Source organism: Filicampus tigris, chromosome 9, assembly GCF_054856515.1.
Source record: "Filicampus tigris isolate MCC_2025a chromosome 9, RoL_Ftig_1.0, whole genome shotgun sequence".
NCBI lineage: Eukaryota > Metazoa > Chordata > Actinopteri > Syngnathiformes > Syngnathidae > Filicampus > Filicampus tigris.
The window spans coordinates 2,226,558-2,247,385 of NC_141225.1; the positions used below are offsets into that span (position 1 = coordinate 2,226,558).

General features: G+C 39.4%; 1 protein-coding gene across 20 annotated transcripts in view; it reads right to left on the minus strand.

The window, feature by feature from the left end:
• The window catches only part of nfasca (neurofascin homolog (chicken) a), a 155,230-nt gene continuing 134,402 nt past the window's right edge, over positions 1-20,828 (minus strand). For 16 of the 20 annotated variants that reach the window (XM_086039725.1, XM_086039727.1, XM_086039731.1 and 13 more), the window contains 3 exons: positions 17,637-17,765; positions 12,833-12,902; positions 1-4,256 (listed from right to left, as the gene is read on the minus strand). In XM_086039725.1, coding sequence (XP_085895851.1) covers positions 4,028-4,256; positions 12,833-12,902; positions 17,637-17,765 — 428 coding nt within the window. In that variant the 3' untranslated portion in view covers positions 1-4,027. Of the gene's footprint in view, positions 4,257-9,780; positions 10,513-12,832; positions 12,903-13,177; positions 13,230-17,636; positions 17,766-20,828 lie in introns of all 20 variants that reach the window. The other 4 variants (XR_015088037.1, XR_015088036.1, XR_015088035.1 and 1 more) reach the window with 4 other exon arrangements.

Here is a 20,828-nt window from a genome sequence, read left to right on the forward strand (position 1 = left end):
TAGAGAAAAGAATATAGCTTTACTATAAAGAGGGCTTCGCTAGCAGAAGTTGCAACATCGCATCATACACGTGTACATGGTGAATACATGTTTGACATTTTTTTTAATTGAGTAGATATTTCTTACAAAAGCTCTTAATTCGGTGTCAAAACAAGATTCAGACTCACTGCTCTGATGAACATAATAAAAAAGATGTCCATATGATAATTAATTGTAGAAAAGCCAACGAGCGGAATAAACAATGAAGTTGCAAATGTTCTATTCTTTGCAGCATTTCGAAATGAAGTAAAGCACAGTGTACAACGGCACGTTGACATTTTTCCCTTTCATGAAGGGTTAGGAGGAGACAGTGAAAAGAGATACTGGGGTTTCTGTTTAAAAAAAAAGACCACAACAACAGGACAAGGAATAGTAAATATGCATGATTCTTTTTTGTTTGCTATACTTCCAGTTTACATCTCCTTTCTATGAGCTATGGCTGTGGGGAGTCGGAGCAATTTTGGAGTATGGAGGCTGAAGTACAGTTAAGTACACTTTGGATTGGACACTGGGGTTTAAATCCTAGACAGCCTGTTTGCTGTAATCAATGTTTTGTTCCATGTTCAGGCTTGGGATCCAGGGATCAAATAATTCTTTCTAAATTTGACCAATTTCAAGTTTACTGGACTTTTCTTTCTTTTTAAAAACAATTCTTATAGACTCATTTCACGCTAAATTAAAAATTTATATAAAAAAAATGTAAAATCATGTTTTTTTAGGTATTGTCTTTTCAACAGCTGTTGGTGTGGAATTTGCCACAAGCAATTCCATGTGCTTCACAAGATTTTTAAAGGTTCAGGTCAGGGCTCCAGACTGCCCCTAAATGATGGCATTTTGCGGACAGTGCAAGTAAATTTTTCATCTACTCGCGGCTGTTGACCAGGAAATCTGCAGATTTTTAAAATTTATTTATTATGACAAATCCTTTAATATTTTTTGTTGCTAACAAACTTCTGCTCCACACTTCAGCCAATTTATCAGTAAAATAGTAAAAATGAGTGGTGTTTACTTTGCAAGTCGACTTTTACAGTGTGTGCCCCTGAATGTTTGACATGCGCCCCTAAAATTCCGGGTTACGGGCCACTCTGCTCCTAGTAAAAAAAAAAAGTTAGTCTGGAGCCCTGCAGGTAATTTAGGTTACGCGGCTACTAACATATCATATGAGAGTTTAAGAGTAGCACTGAAAAGGAAGTTAGTTTTACCAAGATGCAAATTTTCCAGGCCTGTATGCTGAATTTGTGCCACAAATGCAGTACATTGCAGCAGCACTACTAGTACTGTTTGTCTTATTTACATGATCAAGAATTGAGCAATAGTTGTCATTTTTCACAATATTAACTTCAAACCATCAATAAATAAACAGCTGTATTTGCGACAGGATATTACAATGTCAAAGCAACAGGTCACATTAACTGGGTGTGAATTTTGTTCCAGAGTGCAAATGTTAGTCAAAGCTCCAAACAAGGTTGCCTGGGAGACTAAATGCCTTCGCCTCGCATTTCTTTGCAGGTACAAATTAGTGACTCTTATTTGTTTGAAGGATATAGCATTTGGGAAAAAACATTTAAATATTTACAACAGAGTCTTTTTTCTGGATGCAAATGTACATAATATATGCCAAACAAATAGTAAACAGCAATAATTTTTTTTTATGTAGATGGACATAAGTCTGAATAACAAGAGCAACAATATTACATCATGGATACAAGAAGAGCAGCACACTTAACATGACCTTTTCTTATATATGACAACATGATTCATTAGTTGTTACAGAAAAGTCTGCAGCTGCTGCAAAAATATATTGAACGTGTTACATACTGATATTAATGTGTGTCATAATGAACAGTAACTGATTCTGGAAACATTTTGGCTATTTCTCACAACAAATTTGTCAAAAATGTTTGTCTAACAATTATTCAATACATGATCACTTAATTATTAGCATTAATGAATGAATAGCAAAAGCAATAAATACTAATATAAAACAAATCTGTCAAATAAAATGTGAACTCCAGTTGTTAACTGAAGTAAAATATCAAATCTATTGTATTTATTAGCACTGCTCTCTTGTGCTAAATTGAATTGTGCTGAATGAATATGTAGAAAGTCAACCAGTCTAGTCAGAATAATGCCATGGCAAAGCAATAATTAGCAGTGAGAATAATAACATACGGATAGTGCATACACATGTTTATCATTTATGTTTTCCTTCTAAAAAGAGCACCGTAAAATTTCTCATTTCCAAGTTGTGTCAAATGAACGTATTGTTTTCATGCTGTTTTTTTTTTTTTTTTTTTTTTTTAACCATTTCTATGCATATCTAAAGCTTTCTTCAAGTGTTAAATGGTTTGCATTTATAAAAAACCTTAACAAGGGAGGAATTGACAATTCTGTAAAAGAAAGATACGTTAAGACTAAGCTTGGAGATGATTTTATAGATTGAGATTTGATGCAAAGGTGCCAAAGGATTGTTTAAAAAGCCACCCAAACCCAGTACTTCACCTACTCAACAGGCCTGGGACAGTAATTAACAAACAATGCCTTATTCCTTTTTCATACTACTATTTCATACTACTATGCAAATATTTTCATATACAATACCTTAAGTCTTGGATGATTACCATTGTTGTTATGTTATCTTGTGTGTTACCATTTTCTTATCAGAGGTGAAAAAATGGTAGCAAACTAAATAACCGGGGTGAATACTATTGCTTGAAACGAAACATAAACGGTGAAGAAAACATTTTGAAAACATCTTTAGGATCTCAGATTCTCACGCTGCATTCATGCCTTACAATGAAACTGCATGCGTACATGATGTAATCTTTTTGGAGCTTAGCTAAAAACAAATGGGGAACTTTGCTGCTGTCACCAATAAGAAAATATTTTTTAAAAAGTAGTAGGCTATAATAATATATAATATCTGTTTACTCCATTATCCCTTGTGATTATGAGATTATTCGGATAAATAGATGTTGCCGTGTTGGTATAAAATGAGTTAAATCAAGTGTGAGTAAAAAAAAATGAGAAAAAGTCAATCATGTATGCCTGACAATCCTTCAGTAAACAAATGTGACAGCATCAGTCATGCATGCTTATGAAAGACTGAATTTTGTCTACTGGTGTTCCTCAAGCAAAAGCAACTCTTCGATGCCTTCCAAGTTTTCTTTTGTCATACTACGACCATGCTCCAGAATTATTTTTGTACAAATGGGATACATTAGCAACATAGACTGTCAGAGCTGCTAGGAGCAGATATGGCTTTCTTGTGGTTACCATATTGGACGCCTGCACTACAACATAGGATTCGAGGTAAGAAAAGTATTTCTACCACAGTGTAAAAGGCAAAGTGATTATGAGCATGTGATAGACCCTGCAAGTGGTATTAAAAAAAAATATGTGTATTAAGCAATATGGAATGCAATGGTGGTAGTGCATAGATGTACAGGGCACTAAATTGCGTGCCAGGACTGTCTACAGAATTCATTAAGCTTGAACGAGAAGCTGAGGAAAAATTAAAATCTTTCTTTGTGTATATATCAATATGATAAACATATCTGCTACCATCCTGGTGCTTTTGACAGTTGTCGGCTGATATGTTATTGAAACTCATTCTACTCAGAGAAAATCAAAGAGACTGAAAAAAAAATAATGGAAAAAGTCAACAGAGCGCTTTTCTATGCCGTAAAACGCGAAAGCTACCTCAAAGGCACACTGACGTCTGTGTGGATAAAGGGCAGGCTGAGCGCAAAGCAAAATGAGCACTTTGACCAAATTTCTTCTCCATGGGAACAATTTCCAAGTTATGGAAATTTCAAATAAAGGCATGACCTCTAATTCCTCTCCAGTATGATCTCACTTTACCCGCGGAGGAGAACCTACACAGTCATCTTTTCACATATTCATGTTGAGTCCTCATCTGTGCGCGTGTCAACAACACTCCAAAGCAGGCCGTGCAAGCGTGTCTCAAAAGTTGCGCTCTGCGGCACTATGCCAGCGAGTAGATGGCATTGACCGGTGAGGTGGCCTCCGAGCTTTCATTGCCTTCCGTCTCATCCTTGTCCTTCTTTACCGTGTACTGGCCAATAAAAGAGCCGTCCTCGTTAAACTGGCCATCGCCACCTTCACCGTAGTCCACCAGGCTGTCATCGCTCTCCTTCACGTTGCCCTCCAGTGATATTTGGCTACCTTGAAGAGGCTTGTTGTCCTCGTCGCTGCTGCAAGTCAAAGAGAAGCAGGGTGTTATTTTTCTGTGATGTCAGAAAGAGTAGAGAAGGTCATGTCACTCTTGAGGAATCAAACTGGGCACTTGGGCCAGACCATGGAAATACAATATCCAGTTGTCTGGTTCTGTAATATGATCAAACGATTGTCAATCAGTTTTCCACATGCACGCTTGTGCCATTATTTCTGTAAAAAAAAAGTTTCACTAACTAGTAACAATGGTTCCATTTATATACTGAAAAGTGGAAGTCAACCCAAACATATTTTTTTTCCCGAATATGTTCTCTGCAGGTGGCACGGTGGTCGACTGGTTAGCACGTCCGCCTCACAGTTCAGAGGTCGTGGGTTCGATCCCGGCTCCGGCCTCCCTGTATGGAGTTTGCATGTTCTCCCCGTGCCTGCGTGGGTTTTCTTCGGGTGCTCCGGTTTCCTCCCACAGTCCAAAAAACATGCATGGTAAGTTGATTGGACACTCTAAATTGCCCCTAGGTGTGATTGTGAGTGCGGATGTTTGTCTCTGTGTGCCCTGCGATTGGCTGGCAACCAATTCAGGGTGTCCCCCGCCTACTGCCCGAAGACAGCTGGGATAGGCTCCAGCATGCCCCGCGACCCTTGTGAGGATAAACGGTATAGATAATGGATGCATGGATAATGGATGGATGGATGGATGTTCTCTGCAGGTCCACTGGTTGAAACAAGGCATTCTGATAATTATTGCGTTTGTGGAAGAAGACTAAATCCACCTGTTTTTAGCCATCTCAGGGGGCGGCCATTTTGTCACTTCTGTTGACTGAAGATGACATGGTAGTTGCTCAGGACTTAAATAACGACTGAAGATGACATCACAGATGCTCAGGGCTCAGAAAACGACTAATCACAGCTCACCTGTTATCTGAAGCTGAACCATGATTGGTCGTTATCTTAGCCCTGAGCATCTGTGATGTCATTTTCAGTTGACAGAAGTGAAAAAAATGGCCACCCCCTGAGAGGTCTAAAAACTGGTGGATTTTGCTGCTTCGCTCATATTTCACAAACACAATATTATTCAGAATGCCCTGTTTCAACTAGTGGGTCTGCATGGAACATCCATCCATCCATTATCGATACCGTTTATCCTCACAAGGGTCACGGGGCGTGCTGGAGCCTATCCCAGCTGTCTTCGGGCTGTAGGCGGGGCACACCCTGAATTGGTTGCCAGCCAATCACAGGGCACACAGAGACAAACATCCGCACTCACAATCACACCTAGGGGCAATTTAGAGTGTCCAATCAACTTACCATGCATGTTTTTGGGACGTGCTAACCAGTCTACCACCGTGCCGCCCTGCATAGAACATATCCTGGGAAAATTTATGTTTGGGTTGACTTCCGCTTTAAGTCTTTTGTTAGTTTTAAAGACTTAAACTATTGAAGTTTGCAGTCGGAATCGGTGACAGAAGCCCATTTAAAAGAAGAGGCGAACTGGCCTATAGGCGGGTAATATTTGTTTCGCCACCCCCCCAAAAAAAGGCGAATGACGGACGATGGAAGGGTACCCACGCTGCAGACGGAACACGAATAACAGATGCTCAATTTTTTGTAAAATGCCCGGCTCTGCATATACTGTATAGTGGCTACGGAGAGTATTTCAGACCCCTTGACATTTTTCACTTTCTGTGTCATTGCAGGCATTTGCAAAAATCATCCATCCATCCATCCATTATCTATACCGCTTCTCCTCACAAGGGCGTGCTGGAGCCTATCCCAGCTGTCAACGGGCAGTGGGCGGGGAACACCCCGAATTGGTTGCCAGCCAATCACAGGGCACACAGAGACAAACAAACATTCACACTCACAATTACACCTAGGGGCTATTTAGAGTGTCCAATTAACCTGCCATGCATGTTTTTGGAATGTGGGAGGAAACCGGAGTACCCGGAGAAAAGCCATGCAGGCACGGGGGGAACATACAAACTCCACACAGGGAGGCCGGAGCCGGGATCGAACCCATGACCTCTGCACTGTAAGGCGGACGTGCTAACCAGTCGACCACCGTGCCGCCATTTGCCAAAATCAATAAAGAAAGAAATTGTATTTCTCATTAATGTACACTCAGCACCCCATCTTGACAGAAAAAAACAGAAATGTAGAAATGTTTGCATGTTTATTTAAAAAGAAAAACTTAAATATCATATGTTCATAAAGGTCCGCTGATAGTGTAGTGGTACACACGCCTGAGTTGTGTGCGGGCAGCGTGGGATCGATTCCCGCTCAGTGACAGTGTCTATGTGTGCCCTGCGACTGGCTGGCGACCAGTTCGGGGTGTAGTCTGCCTTCGCCCATTGACGGCTGGGATAGGCTCCAGCAACTCCCCGCGACCCTATATAGGATAAGCGGTTTGGAAGATGACATGACATGACATATGTTCATAAGTATTCAGACCCTGATGCATTTTATTGAGTAGATGGACCCTTTTGAGCTATTACAGCCAAGAGCCTTCTTGGGAATGATGCAACACGTTTTTCACACATGGATTTGGGGATGCCCCTCCCATTCTTCCTTGGAGATCCTCTCCAGTTCTGTCAAGTTGGATGGTGAACGTTGGTGCGCAGCCATTTTCAGGTCGCTCCAGAGATGCTCAATCGGGTTTAGGTCAGGGCTCTGGCTGGGCCAGTCAAGAACAGTCAAAGAATTGTTCTGAAGCCACTCCTTTGTTATTTTAGCTGTGTGCTTGGGGGCATTGTCCTGTTGAAAGGTGAACCTTCGGCCCAGTCTGAGATTCTGAGCACTCTGGTTTTCCTCCAGGATATCTCTGTACTTGTCCGTATTCATCTTTCCTTCAATTGCAACCAGTCGTCCTGTCCCTGAAGCTGAAAAACAACCCCACAACATGATGCTCCCACCACCATGTTTCACTGTAGGGATTGTATTGGGCAGGTGATGAGCAGTGCCTGGGTTTCTCCACACATACCGCTTAGAATTAATACGAAAAAGTTCAATCTTGGTCTCATCAGACCAGAGAATCTTACTTCTCATAGTCTGGTAGTCCTTCATGTGTTTTTTGTGAAACCCTTAGCTGGCTTTCATGTGTCTTGCACTGAGGAGAGACTTCCGTCGGGCCACTCTGCCATAAAGCCCCGACTGGTGGAGGGCTGCAGTGATAGTTGAATTTGTGTAACTTTCTCTCATCTTCCAACTGTATCTCTGGAGCTCAGCCACAGTGATCTTTGGGTTCTTCTTTACCTCTCTCGCCAAGGCTCTTCTCCCACGATTGCTCAGTTTGGCTGGGCGACCAGGTCCAAGAGGAGTTGTTATCGTCCCAAATGTCTTCCATTTGAGGATTATGGAGGCCGCTGTGCTCTTAGGAACTTTGAGTGCTGCAGAAATTCTTTTGTAATCATGGCCAGATCTGTGCCTTGCCACAATTTTGTCTCTGATCACATTGGGCAGTTCCTTTAACCTCATGATTCTGATTTTCTCTGACATGCACTGTGAGTTTTAAGGTCAAGTGTGTGCCTTTTCTAATCAAGTCCAATCAGTTTAATTAAATGCAGCTGGACTCCAATAAAGGAGCAGAAGCACCTCAAGGAAGAGCAGAAGAAATGGCCAGCATGTGAGTTAAATATGAAGGTCGCTGCAAATATATGATATTGAGTTTCTCTGACATGCACTGTGACTTTTAAGGTCTTATATGAGCCATTCTACCGAATTGGTTGAAATTGCTGTCCCACAATGAAAATCAAATTTTAAAAAACAATGAAGTGTTCAGACCTTGCATGTTAAGTAATATCTTGTTATGATCTATTTTACCACAAGGCATTAATTGAGACACTATCAAACTGAATGTATAAAAAGTCATCTTTTATATGTCACTTCCTATTGGGAGGTGGCTGTCCCAATCTCTAACTCCTAAATTTCAATTCATGAAAAAAAAATGTAGAAGATTTTTGTCAATTTAAAAAATACTTTACTCTAATAGAACATTTTGGTTGCTTTTAAATGTATGGTGAAAGATTTACAGTGATTTTGTAAAAATGTTTTCAAATTAGAAGTTTCTATGTAAAAAAACCTGTCCCAACTTTTCATGTCACTACCGAAACGCAAAGAGTATTTGTCTGTAGGCAGGGCTTGGTTTTAGCCACATCCCCAGAAATTTCACCAGTAAGAGACATTACCTTAATGTTCATCATTGGGCGCATGGCGAGTAATTAGTTAGCGGCATTATTAAGTTATGTGCCCTCCAAGTCTGAAAATCAGCATGTGGTTTTAAGGACCGTCACTACCGAACACCTCGTTTCGGCAATAAAATTAGCACTTTGATTTTAATGCTAAATGTACTGTTTTCTATCTCTGTACACATGCTCAAAACTGTCTGTTGTAGCCACGCTGTGCCTACCATTGTTGAGTATTGTTAACAACTATCATAAAACATCACTACCGAAAGGGTCACTACCGAAACGTTTCGGTAGTGACATAATGGTTTTGGTAGTGACAATATGATGTTAATTTTTGAATAAAGTAAGTTTTAAATAATATAATACATAGATACATATGTCATACATGGATCCTTCTGATTTTAACAATATTATATTCCATATTTTATCAAAATTTGAAGGGAATAATAAACCCGAACCGGTCACTACCGAAACATACAGATAAGTTTCGGTTGTGACAATATGATGTTTATTTTTACGAGTCCTAAGAGGTCCGAGATTATATTGTTAGACATGTAAGGCTAGAAATGGGTTCTGTCAAGGTATTTGTGTCACATTTGAAATAGTGTTGAATAAGCTAACCTGCAAATGCTAACGGCCAAGTGTATGGGAATGCAGCACGGGTTAAGAGTTCGCCTGGATGTCAGGAACCATTACATTTTTTTTTCCAAAGACATTTATCAAACGTTTTTCACGTGATATGACATTTACTGGCATTTATTTTGAGTTCGGTACCAATTACGAGTGATGCCATTGTAAAACTGTATTAAATACATGGTAGTTGTGTTTTTGTCATTGTGATCAACAATGCTACCATCTGTACATTTATAATAGTGCAAAACACAAATATGAATGTATGTAAATAAAGGTAAATATTAATTTATGGTTTATTGTTGGGAATATTTCAACAAGTTAAAACTTATATACAAGTGGAGATTTAAAGCGTTAATTCATATAATGAAAGGGGCATTGGTTGAACAGGTACATGTATGGAGTTCATGTTACATTGAAATGTGTTAAACCATGGACAGTTGGACACTGATAATAACAGTCAGTTGATGTAGGTCCAGTCAGTTGAATGTTTTGTAAAGAACAATAAATATCTTCCCTATGCAGTAACGGCATGAAACGTGTGCTCTGCCTATTTTCTGTCACAGCTTCATATTTGCTACCTTTACATACACCTAAACGTTGTCTCTGCCTGGACTGCTACCCGGGGGAGCAACACATAGCCATAACAAGTAAGCATGGCACTCTTTCCAAATTGACCTTGTCCATAAAGCAAACAATGCTTGAGTCAAACAGGCTGTCAAATTGTATTCACCCTAAATTCTGATCTCCTCGTCACAAATCCTGGACATGCACAGTGCCAGGAAAGATGCCTTGGCAAAACCAAAGTACCTGTTCTTGATTTGGTTCCTGTCAGGCACTGATGAGTCATTTCAGCATATGAGAGATAAGTTGTGATGAGAGGGCAAGAGAGGAGTGAAGAGTTAGCTTGATTGGAAAAAAGAGGAGCTCTTTACAAACACATGGGGCTGAACAGGCTTCAGGGATTAGTCCGTGAGTCTAACCACAGATAGTGGTACCCTACATCAAGATTTCCCACAGTATCAAACCAGCAAACACCAGCACCCATCAGGTAAACATAAATGCTGGTTGCATGAATTTCCCACATCGCAGATGAGGAGCTTTAACCTAAATTTTGTGACATCAAAGATAGCTCCCTATCATTCCATGACACAATTTCAGACTTCTACAGCAACAGCTTTTCAGCAAAGGGGAGATTTCCGTGTATTAATAAAAAATAAAAAACAACGTAGTAAAACATAATGAAATGTTATGAAATGTTTTATATTATATGTATTATAAAAAGATGACAATTAAATTTCATAAAAGCTTTACATTGATTTTTTTTCAGAATTATAACTAATTAGAAAAAGGTAAGGGTAAGTATAGTCAGCATGCAACACAACATGTTTTAGTCAAATTGTGGGGAAACAAGGCATTAGTCATTGCTCTTTTAGAAGAATGACGCCTCAGCAATCAGTGGAACCTGAAAGGAGCAAAAGACAACATTGATACAACATACGACCCCACTGAACGCATTCGATCTAATTGAAATATGCTGTGGCCATTTGTCCAATTTCTTTGGAGCTAAAAACGTGTTATAAAGTAATCTCAAACAAAGTGATGTTGTGTGGCACTGGCTCAAAACATACTCAGAAACATAAGAGTCACCCAGGAGGTACAGTATAAGGCAGCGGTAGGGAACTCCGGTTCCTCGAGAGCCATATTCTGCCCGTTTTGGATCTCTCCCTACTACAACACACATGATTCAAATGATCAGCTCATCAGCATGCTCGGTAGAAGTCCGGAACGATCCTGGTCATTTGAGTCAGGTGTGTTGTAGTAGGGCGAGACCCAAAACAGGAAGGTATGGCTCTCGAGGAACTGGAGTTCCCTACCCCTGGGCTAAATGAAACGTGGCTTCGGAGCGTGTCTCGAGCAAAAGTGGGCGTGCCAAATGAAGCCCGCATTGTGAGCGTGTATCGGGTCCCCCCCGAAAAATCACATGACCGACAAACGAGGCCTCGATTTGTGTGGAGGATTTCATTGGTTCATTCAATGTATAGTTTCCTCATAACACTGGAGACCTTGCACCTCTTTGCAAGTGTTGTCAGCGTTTGTAGTGATCTTACAGTTGGTGAGTTAGGAAGTCACACTGTGCGTTAGAAAAAAATACTTGAGTGCTCAAGTAGCCGTTTTGCAGTTTTTAGTTATCTTTATTTGATATACATTTTGCAGTAGGCAAAACTGCGTACTTGTTTGGCATAGTGTAGGGGTAGGGAACTCTGATTCCTCGAGATCCATATGCTGCCTGTTTTGGATCTCTCCGTACTACAACATACCTTACTCAAATGATCAGGATCGTTTCAGACTTCTACCAAACATGCTGATAAGCTGATCATTTGAATCAGGTGTTGTAGTAGGGAGAGATCCAAAAGGGTCAGGATATGACTCTTGAGGAACCGGAGTTCCCTATCCCTGGTACAAGCGAACGTCCCAGTCGAACATTTCGAAGCAGGTTAAACGTACAATCAAAAATTCAGGCGGAAAGATTTAACATTGTTTAATCTTGGTGAAAATCTATTCTCTGCTGAGTGTTATTTCCTCCAAATTGAACTTTGATTGATTAGATTAGAAAATAACCTCATTCTTTAAATTTGTGTTAACGTGGGTTTTTGTAATAGGTATATTCAAGAGCTCCGAGCTTTTCAAGATGGAAATGCCATCCGAAGTAGTGCCTTTTTAAAGACGAAGGAATAGCTCCTCCAGCCAACTAACACCGTAGTGCGCCGGCCATTATGTTCGGCCACTCTGTCACAAAGCTTTAGTCTAGTATACTTTAAGCTTGTCAGTATTATTATGTTACAATTGGTTGTTTTTTATCTTTTGATGAGCTCAATTTTGTTGCATTTGCATGACAGAATGTGACAATAAAGCCTTTCTATTCCATTTTGTGGTTGTTTTTATGCTTTTTAACCGATGTTGAGTTGGTCGCGTCAAAATAAGCATCTGTTCCCGCTGACCTGCATGTACTGTGATACAGCAAATGGCTCATCAAATGAGATATGGTGCTTTGATCACTTCGCCGACACTTGAAGAACTGTAGCAATTAATAAGGTAACACGTCATTTATGGTAACTTCACACCATTTCAGTAGACTGCGAGTATATTTTAAAAGAGTTTGGTGCAATCGCAAAAATGAACAATCATTAACAATACAACAGAAAAGTACCTCCCATTTTCTACTCCATAATCAGGGTAAATCAAATGAGATGTTTCAGAGAAGCTTGCTTTAAAGAGGAAGTCAACCAAAACACATTTTCAAGAATGTTTTATGCAGGCCCACTAGTTGAAATCAGGCTTTCTGATTAATATTCCGTTTGTGGAATATGAGTTTAGCAGCAAAATCCCCCGTTTTTAGCCATCTCAGTGGGCAGCCATTTTGTCACTTCTGTTGACTAAAAATGACATCACAGATGCTCAGGGCTCAGATAATGACCAATAATGGCTAAACTTTTAGAAAACAGTTAAGCTGTGATTGGCTGTTACCTGAGCAACTGTGATGTCATATTCAGTCGACAGAAGTGACAAAATGCCCGTCCCCAGTAATGGCTAAAAATGGGTGGATTAAGTCTTATTCCACAAACGCAATGTTAATCAGAATGCCTTGTTTCAACTAGGGGGCCTAGATAGAGCATATTCTTGAAAAAAATATCTTTGGGTTGACTTCCTCTTTCAGGAGGGGAGCCCATTCCTGAATCTGTGCTGATGATAAACTACAGCAGCTTCTGTTTGGTGACACTTACTGGTAATCAAAGGATCCATCCTGGTCTTTGTGATCAACAGAATCCAAAGGAAGATCTTTTTTATCTCGGACTGAAAAAAAAGCAGAAACACACTGTTGTTACCTACAAACATTTCAAAATTAAAGTATTTGGTTTGATGACTCGATTTGTGTATGAAGGTCATTTTATTTAAACATTCAATCATTTAGTGTGTAATTACTTCGTCATCTGTTGAAATATACAAGCATCTTCAGTACCACTGCCATTATTCGGTCTTAATGGTGCTATTTATTGCTTTTCTGTTATCTCACTCAGCTCAACAAGGATGTTAGTTCAACATTTTACGTATACAACATCACCACCTACCTAGATGACTTGCGAAACCACTGATGCAACCACCATCTAGACATTATAGAAACTGCAAAACATTACAGTCATCTATAAAGACTTTTAAAAATCAATTCAACAGAAAAAAATGTTTTCATAGTTTAACTGTGACACTCCAAAAACTGTTAATTGCAGTTGTTAACAGTAATCAGTTCTTAATAAACAAATGTTTTTTGCTCCTTTGAATGATGAAACAGAATCCAAAACATATTTTTATGATAGTGACTTCAAACCGTCATATATGATTCGAGTTTGTCAGTTGCAATATTTTAACTTTTAAAATAGGATTTTTTGAGCCAATAATGATATATAATGATAATCTCTGAACAATATATCTTATAAAAATTTTAATTTTGCATTCAAAGACCAAATGTAAATATGGCAGAATATCTGATGAGAATCTTATACTGTTGACTACAGCTAAAATAATCTGGATTCGCAAATTTACCATTATACTCAACATGTTTTTTATCAGAGCTGGGCATTTTACTAAAAATTGAGCATCCGTCAGCAGCGAGGGTACCCTTCCATCATCTGTCATCCGTTACTTTTAGTACCCGTCTATAGGCCGGTCCACCTCTACTTTTAAACGGCCGGCCATCGGCAAGTCCGACTAAACTTTCACTTGCACCCTGCCCCCAGGCATCTGTCAGTGTTTCTGAACTATTAAAAAAACAACAACAACAACAAAAAAACGACGACCCCCCCCCCCATCATTGAAGACACACTAAAACGGCCGACGAGGAACACCAACTGACGGACCCGTCCGTCACATAGACGGAATGCCCAGCTCTGGTTTTTGTTACATTTATTCACTCCCGGAGGGGAAATTCTCATTAGATCCAGTTGTTTAGGTTAAACTACATGCATATCAGTTGCATGCATAACTATAAAATGGATGTTACAATCATGCATGCAAAGGAGAGTGAGGTGGCTGTCATCATGTGTCATCTTCCAAACCGCTTATCCTATACAGGGTCGCGGGGAGGTGCTGGAGCCTATCCCAGCCGTCAACAGACGAAGGCAGACTACACCCCGAACTGGTCGCCAGCCAGTCGCAGGGCACACACAGACACTGAGCGGCAATCGATCCCACGCTGCCCACACACAACTCAGGCGTGTGTACCACTACACTATCAGTGACTCTTGAGGTGGCTGTGCATTGTGCAATTTAGCAGTTTATTGTTTAAAGGCACCTCAACAATGCTCATCAACTGAAATGGCTTCTCTCAAAAAGCCAAGAGTGATTTGGCATTGGTGGTAATTTTCAACCTTACAAACCTTCAAGCTAAACCAAGTCTTTTATTTTTATTCTGTTTAATTTTGTTTGCTGCAGCTCACCCGTGACCCTTGTGACGATAAGCGGTACTGTAAATTTATGAATGGATAGATGGATGTTCAAATAATGTAATTAATTACTCTCATGACCCACTAATAATTAATGGTCAATATAAACTGAAGTTAGAGTTAAACCACTGATCAAAGACAGTCATCAATACAGTTAATGATGTTATATGTGACTGTTATGAAATCAAGTGTTTATTTGCAACAAATATCAAATTAGAAACAAAAACAAAAAAAGTCATGCTTTGTTTGGGCTGTGCTTGGGCAAATATGACTGAACATAGATACATGTTTTTGTTTTAGTTTTCATATTTTTCAGGATGGAACATTCGGTACAGTAGAGAGTTCCCACATGGAAAACATTAGATAAGGGAGTGGAACTACACTTTGGCCATACATCCACTGCATGAACAAATACAGTGCAGCTCAGCCTCTGGCTAGTGACTTGTGGAGGTTGTGGCTAGCAATATGCTATTGGCAGCATGTTAAACTTTTTACCTCATTTAAAAACAACTGCATCATAATGGGCTATGCACGAATCGATGGTGATTCAATTTGCGATTCGTGTGGATGTGGAAATGGCTTCAGTGAATCCAAATTTTCAGACTTGAATCAGACCTTGTTTTAGAATTTTGTTACAGTCAGATTTGAATGTGATGTATGTATTTGGGGAGTGTGCGTGCGTGGTGTGGAGCCGCGCTACCTTGGAACAACATTGCCTCTGGGAATAATTAGCCAGCTAATGAGCATTAAAACTGTTAACAAGAACAGTGAATAAATTCCATCCCGACAGTGTATGAACACCCTTGTAATTATATTACTACCTCTCACTCCGTCCAAAGAAACAAAGGAAGTTAGTCCCGAGGACAACTTAACCCCAGCTAGCTAGCAGCATGTCCCAGCCAATTAGGATACGGTATATGGACACTGATGCTCAAGAAAGGAACTTTAACCTGAAAGGAAAACCTTTTCTGGAGTTGGAAGCGGAAGCCAGGACACACCAGCATACTTTCTGGTTCAACACATACGGTAGTTTTCATATACGTTAATCTGAGGCTTTGTTTAAGCGCTTTGTGCCCCGTATGGTGTAGATCAGTGGTCTCCAACTCCGGTCCTTGTGCCCCTATCCTGCATGTTTTCGATGTGTCCCTCCTCCAACGCACACAATTCATATGATCAGCTCATCAGCCAGCTCTTGATAATGATCCTGATTATTTGAATCAGGTGTGCTGGAGGAGGGAAACCTCAAAAAACATGTAGGATAAGGGCCCTCGAGGACCGGAGTTGGTGAACCCTGGCGTAAGTGCACTCCATTTACATTTTACCACTTTGATCAAATTGCATTTTTGGTTTGGCTGTCAATCAGGCTTGCCTTTACTAAGAATTTGTACAATTTTAAATCAGTAACTTTTTGAAAATACGACTTAAAGTGGGGAGTCAACCTGAACATTTTTTTTTTCAAGAATATGTTCTATGCAGGCCCATTAGTCGAAACATGGGATTCTGATTAATATTTCATTTGTGGAATATGAGTTAAGCAGTAAAATCCACCCATTTTTGTCCATCTCAGGGAACGGCCATTTTGCCACTTGCTGTCGACTGAAAATGACATCACAGTAGCTCAGGGCTCAGGTAACGACCAACCATGGCTCAGCTTCAGTTGCCAACTTTCTCACTCCTAAATAAGGGACAGGTGCACGGTGCCACGGTGGTGTGAGCATGATGTATGAATTTTGGATTTTTTTTCTAATTTTCACGTTACTGCAAAGTCTGTAATGCGGAAACCCCATTCATGTAAAAATAAGAAAAAATGAAAAAAATGGACAGAAGTGTTTTTCACAGTGATGATATGTATTTGGCTCTTTTCATAAAAAAAAAAACAAGTACAAGAAATCTGAAATGTAAAAGAGGAGTGTGACTCGCCAAATTTATTTCTTCCACGGATACTTCCATGGTACACATATGAGGCCTCACTGGCTGCTATTTTGTCACTTTCTGCTGTAGATGTAGCAAAGAACGCACCAATATTGCTAGCACCTTTCGCTAGCGTAGATTTCTTGTGCATTTCTGTACTAGCATGCTGAGTTAAGTCATTTTCACCACCGTGTCCTACTGAAAATTCCCGACGGCATAAAGTGCAGAAGGCTTTCATTGAGTCTCCACTTACAGGCTTAACCCATGACTTCTTGGCTTTCCATTGCTTGCTGTAACTGCATAATCTTTTCTTTCTGACAGGTGTATCTATATTTCCCTTTGCCAAACGGACCGGACAACACTACACATTACCGCATTACATCATTTGCAGGATTTGGAGCATTTGCGCTGTATAGGGCAGGCCTACAATGCACGTGATGATGCCTGATGCCTGTGATTGGATGACAGGTGGAGTGATTGACACTTGATCTGAGATTGACGCTTTATCTGATCTAGGATCGGTAGATTGCAGTTTTCTGTATTTGCAAGAGTTGATAATATACGGGACATTTGAGGTCCCGTATGGGACAAATGAAATTAGACCAATATACGAGACGTCCCGGCTAATACGGGACAGTTGGCAACCCTAGCTTCAGAAAACAAGTGAGCCGTGATTGTTTATCTGAGCCCTGAGCAACTGTGAACAGACAGAAAGTGACAAAATGGACGCCCCATAAGATGGATAATAGTGGGTGCATTTTGCTGCTTAACTCATATTCCACAAATGTAACATTAATCAGAATGCCATGTTTACATTAGTGAAGGAGCAGAGAACATATTATTATATTATTATTAAGTGTGTCTGAGGTGGCATTAAAAAAACAAACATTGTTTAATTTTTTATCTTTAGTGTCCTTGTTGCTATTGATTCAATCATAAAAAAATGACCCGTCTATACTGTATATTCACGTTTTTATTTTCACTGTATAAATTATTTGATAGAAATCATCATTAAAATTGTTCCTATTTCGACAAACGACGAGCCATTTTGTTTTGCAAAAATGTTCCCTTACTGTACCGAATGCGAACCAAATTGTGACCTTAAAACCTAGGAGCTGTACTGAACAGGGATTTTTGGCATACTCTTACATCCCTGCTCAGCACCTCAGTTAAGTCTTACCTGGATATTTGCCTCCACGACTCCTTTTGATGAAGCAGACAATAAGAAGGATCAGTATGATGAGGGCGATGGCGCACATCAAGCCGATGAACCAGCCTTGAGTTGCAATGTCGACCTGGTCAATGTAGGCTGGACACGTGCACAGAAGACAAGACACACAAGGGCATGCACACGTACACCGGGTGGGGCAGGAGAAGAGAGAAAAGTGAAGACGATGTGAGTTTTGTTTTCATTTCAAAGGAGAGGGCAATCAGTTTACATTTCAGCTCAAAATGCTTGTCACATTATTATTATCAGGCATGCAGAAAGGTCTCATGAGCCCTCATTTACTAATAAATGCATAGAAATGTTGGTAGTCCGCGCACAGGTTGAGCATAAAATAACCGATTCACGACATGCCCCGAAACATTCAGAACTTTCTCATTCTTTATACTTTTGTCAAAAGGTTTGTTTCATCTGTAAGCTTGCTGAAACCCAGAACCTGACAACATAAAAGAAAGACGTGAATTATTTTGGATTCATTACGAACTTAAATGACAAAATGCTGTACAAAAAACATGCATACAAAAAAAAAATCAGGATCTTTGGACGGTTATTTGTCAACTGTGAATATCAGGAAATGTTTCATAGCCTACATGTGTACTTAATCGGTCCGAAATCTTTAAAGCGGAAGTCAACCCAAAAATGTTCTTGACAATAATCTGTTGTATACGCCCCCACTAGTCTAAACACGGCATTTTGATTTTAATTGTGTTTGTGGAATATGAGTTAAGTAGCAAAATGCACCGACTTTTAGCCATCTCAGGGGGTGGCCATTTTGTCACTTCTGTTGACTGAAAATGACATCACAGTTGCTCAGAGCTCAGGTAGCAACCAATCACCCTGTTTTCTAAGGCTGAGCCGTGATTGGTCGTTAACTGAGCCCTGGGCAACTGTGATGTCATTTTCAGTCGACAGAAAGTGAGATGGCTAAAAACAGGTGGCTTTTGCTGCTTAATTCGTATTCCACAAACACAATATTAATCAGAATATAAAATTTAGATTAGTGGTGCTGCATAGAACATATTATTGTATAGAAAAAAATGGAGTTGACTTCCCCTTTAAAGTCTTGGATAAACCAGGGAAGGAGAGTGCCTCGCTGGCTTTTCCGAGTGCGATGAGCATATACTCACACACTCAGCTCATTGAGTGGACACACAGAAAGTGGCGGATTCCTTCAAACAGTAAACACATACAAGCACTTGAACAGAAAGAGGGTGAAAGTGATGGGAAGGGTCTCACATTTCTTTAGAACATAAGTCAACTCATTAGCAAATTATTGAATTAAGTTAGTACTATTAAAATTATTATTAGTGTACTGAAATGACTTAAGTAGCAGGACATTGTGCTTGGGTTAAAAAATGTGTTTTTTGACATTTTCTCAGAAGTTGATCCTCCATTATTTGTGCGTAGGCATAGTCTGAGGCATCAAACGTGCGTACGCACATTCTGTGCACAAATTGGTGCTTACACACTGTTAATAAATGAGGGCCATTAAGAATAAAGTGTGAACAATAGTACCTTCAGTATACAGTAACATCTTATAAAGCAAACACTTCATTTGATTAATGGATGACAGTCGCCATCTCTGGGACCATACAATAGAGAGACAATCTTATATAGGGAGAAAAATGTCACATTATTTACATGACATTGTCTGTTCATTTGATACAACAAATTCTGAATTGTGCACGAATAACAGAACAAGCCTGACAAGAAACAAGGAAACCACCTCCCATTCGTGAAATGTGACTATTAAAATGAATTGCATCAAATGTGTTGTGCTTAAGTTGACATGTTTTAAATCCAGTAAAATGTGTGGATGTACACACATGGCACATGACCAGATTACTAATGCTCTTTCACCAAGCATACTTATAAATACTGTATAGGGTATATACAGTGAAAAAGTATTTGCAGTTTTTTCAAATTCCTAATTTTTTTGCTTAGTTTTCCCCACTTTACTGTTTAAGATCATCAATCAAATGTATATAACAGACAAATATAACAAGTAAATCTAAAATGAAGTTTTTAATTGGCGGTTTTAATGATCAAATTAAAAAAAAAATCTCCCAAGCCTGATTACCTCCAGACCTTATCAATCAAGAAATCACATCGACAAAACCTGTCTAATAAAAGGAAGTCAGCCAAAAGATCTCAAAAAGCTTCTACGACGGCTCATTAGGGTCACCTAGCAAGAAAAAAAAACAAGACAAGACAGATTTACATCCATCGGCAAGCAAGGTTTGAAACACAGTAACACAAAGTCCACGGCGCACGCCACAGGAATCGAGAAGTTGACTTTATGAAGGAATTGTTCCATTACCTGATTCTGAATCGGAGGGAATTTCTGGCTTAAATATATATCCCTCTTGCCCCACTTCTTCTTTACTCAATTTTGTCAACGACAATATGACAACAATAACGATCTGGTGTATCACTCAATAGAAAGTGGTGGGTGCAAGGGAAGGCCCAGTCAACAACGTTATGTCACATCCTTCCTTACATGGTAAATCGCATTAAAATTAACCAGGGGGATTGCGGGCACGCTGTTTTGACAAATACAAGACTACACAGTACTCATAAAGATGGAAAAAAACATATTTATCAAACTTTGCAATATTGCTCCGTTTCCCCATCAATACTGTACATTGAAATGGGTTGTCGAAGGTACACTTTAATTTGTCCATCTGCTCGCTTATTTTAGAATACAAACAAAATCAAATCACAAGGCTTCGATGCTCCATTCTGCAAGTTTTCCCAGTATTAGTGGTTGGGAGCTCAAACGTTATATATTCAATGAGAGTTTATACTGCCCAAGGGCTGAAATAAAAAAAAAAAACAATTTTTTAGTGCCCTAATACAGTACTGTGTAAAAGGAAAAAGTTAAAGGTTTGAAAGTGTTTGAAAAAAAATGAATCAAATGTATTCGAATTTCTAATCTTTATAGTAGTTTTTACTTAATACAAATACAACTATTTAGTGATTTGAAATTTAGATGTAAGATATTATTTCACTGCTTTTTACTGATCTTTTAAGTTTTTGCTGTGGTATTGTTGTAGTAATCGGTACCCATGTATTTCATGCAGGTACAGTATAGTATCAAAGTCAAAATTTTAGTATCATGACACAAACCAATGTTCCTTTCATTGG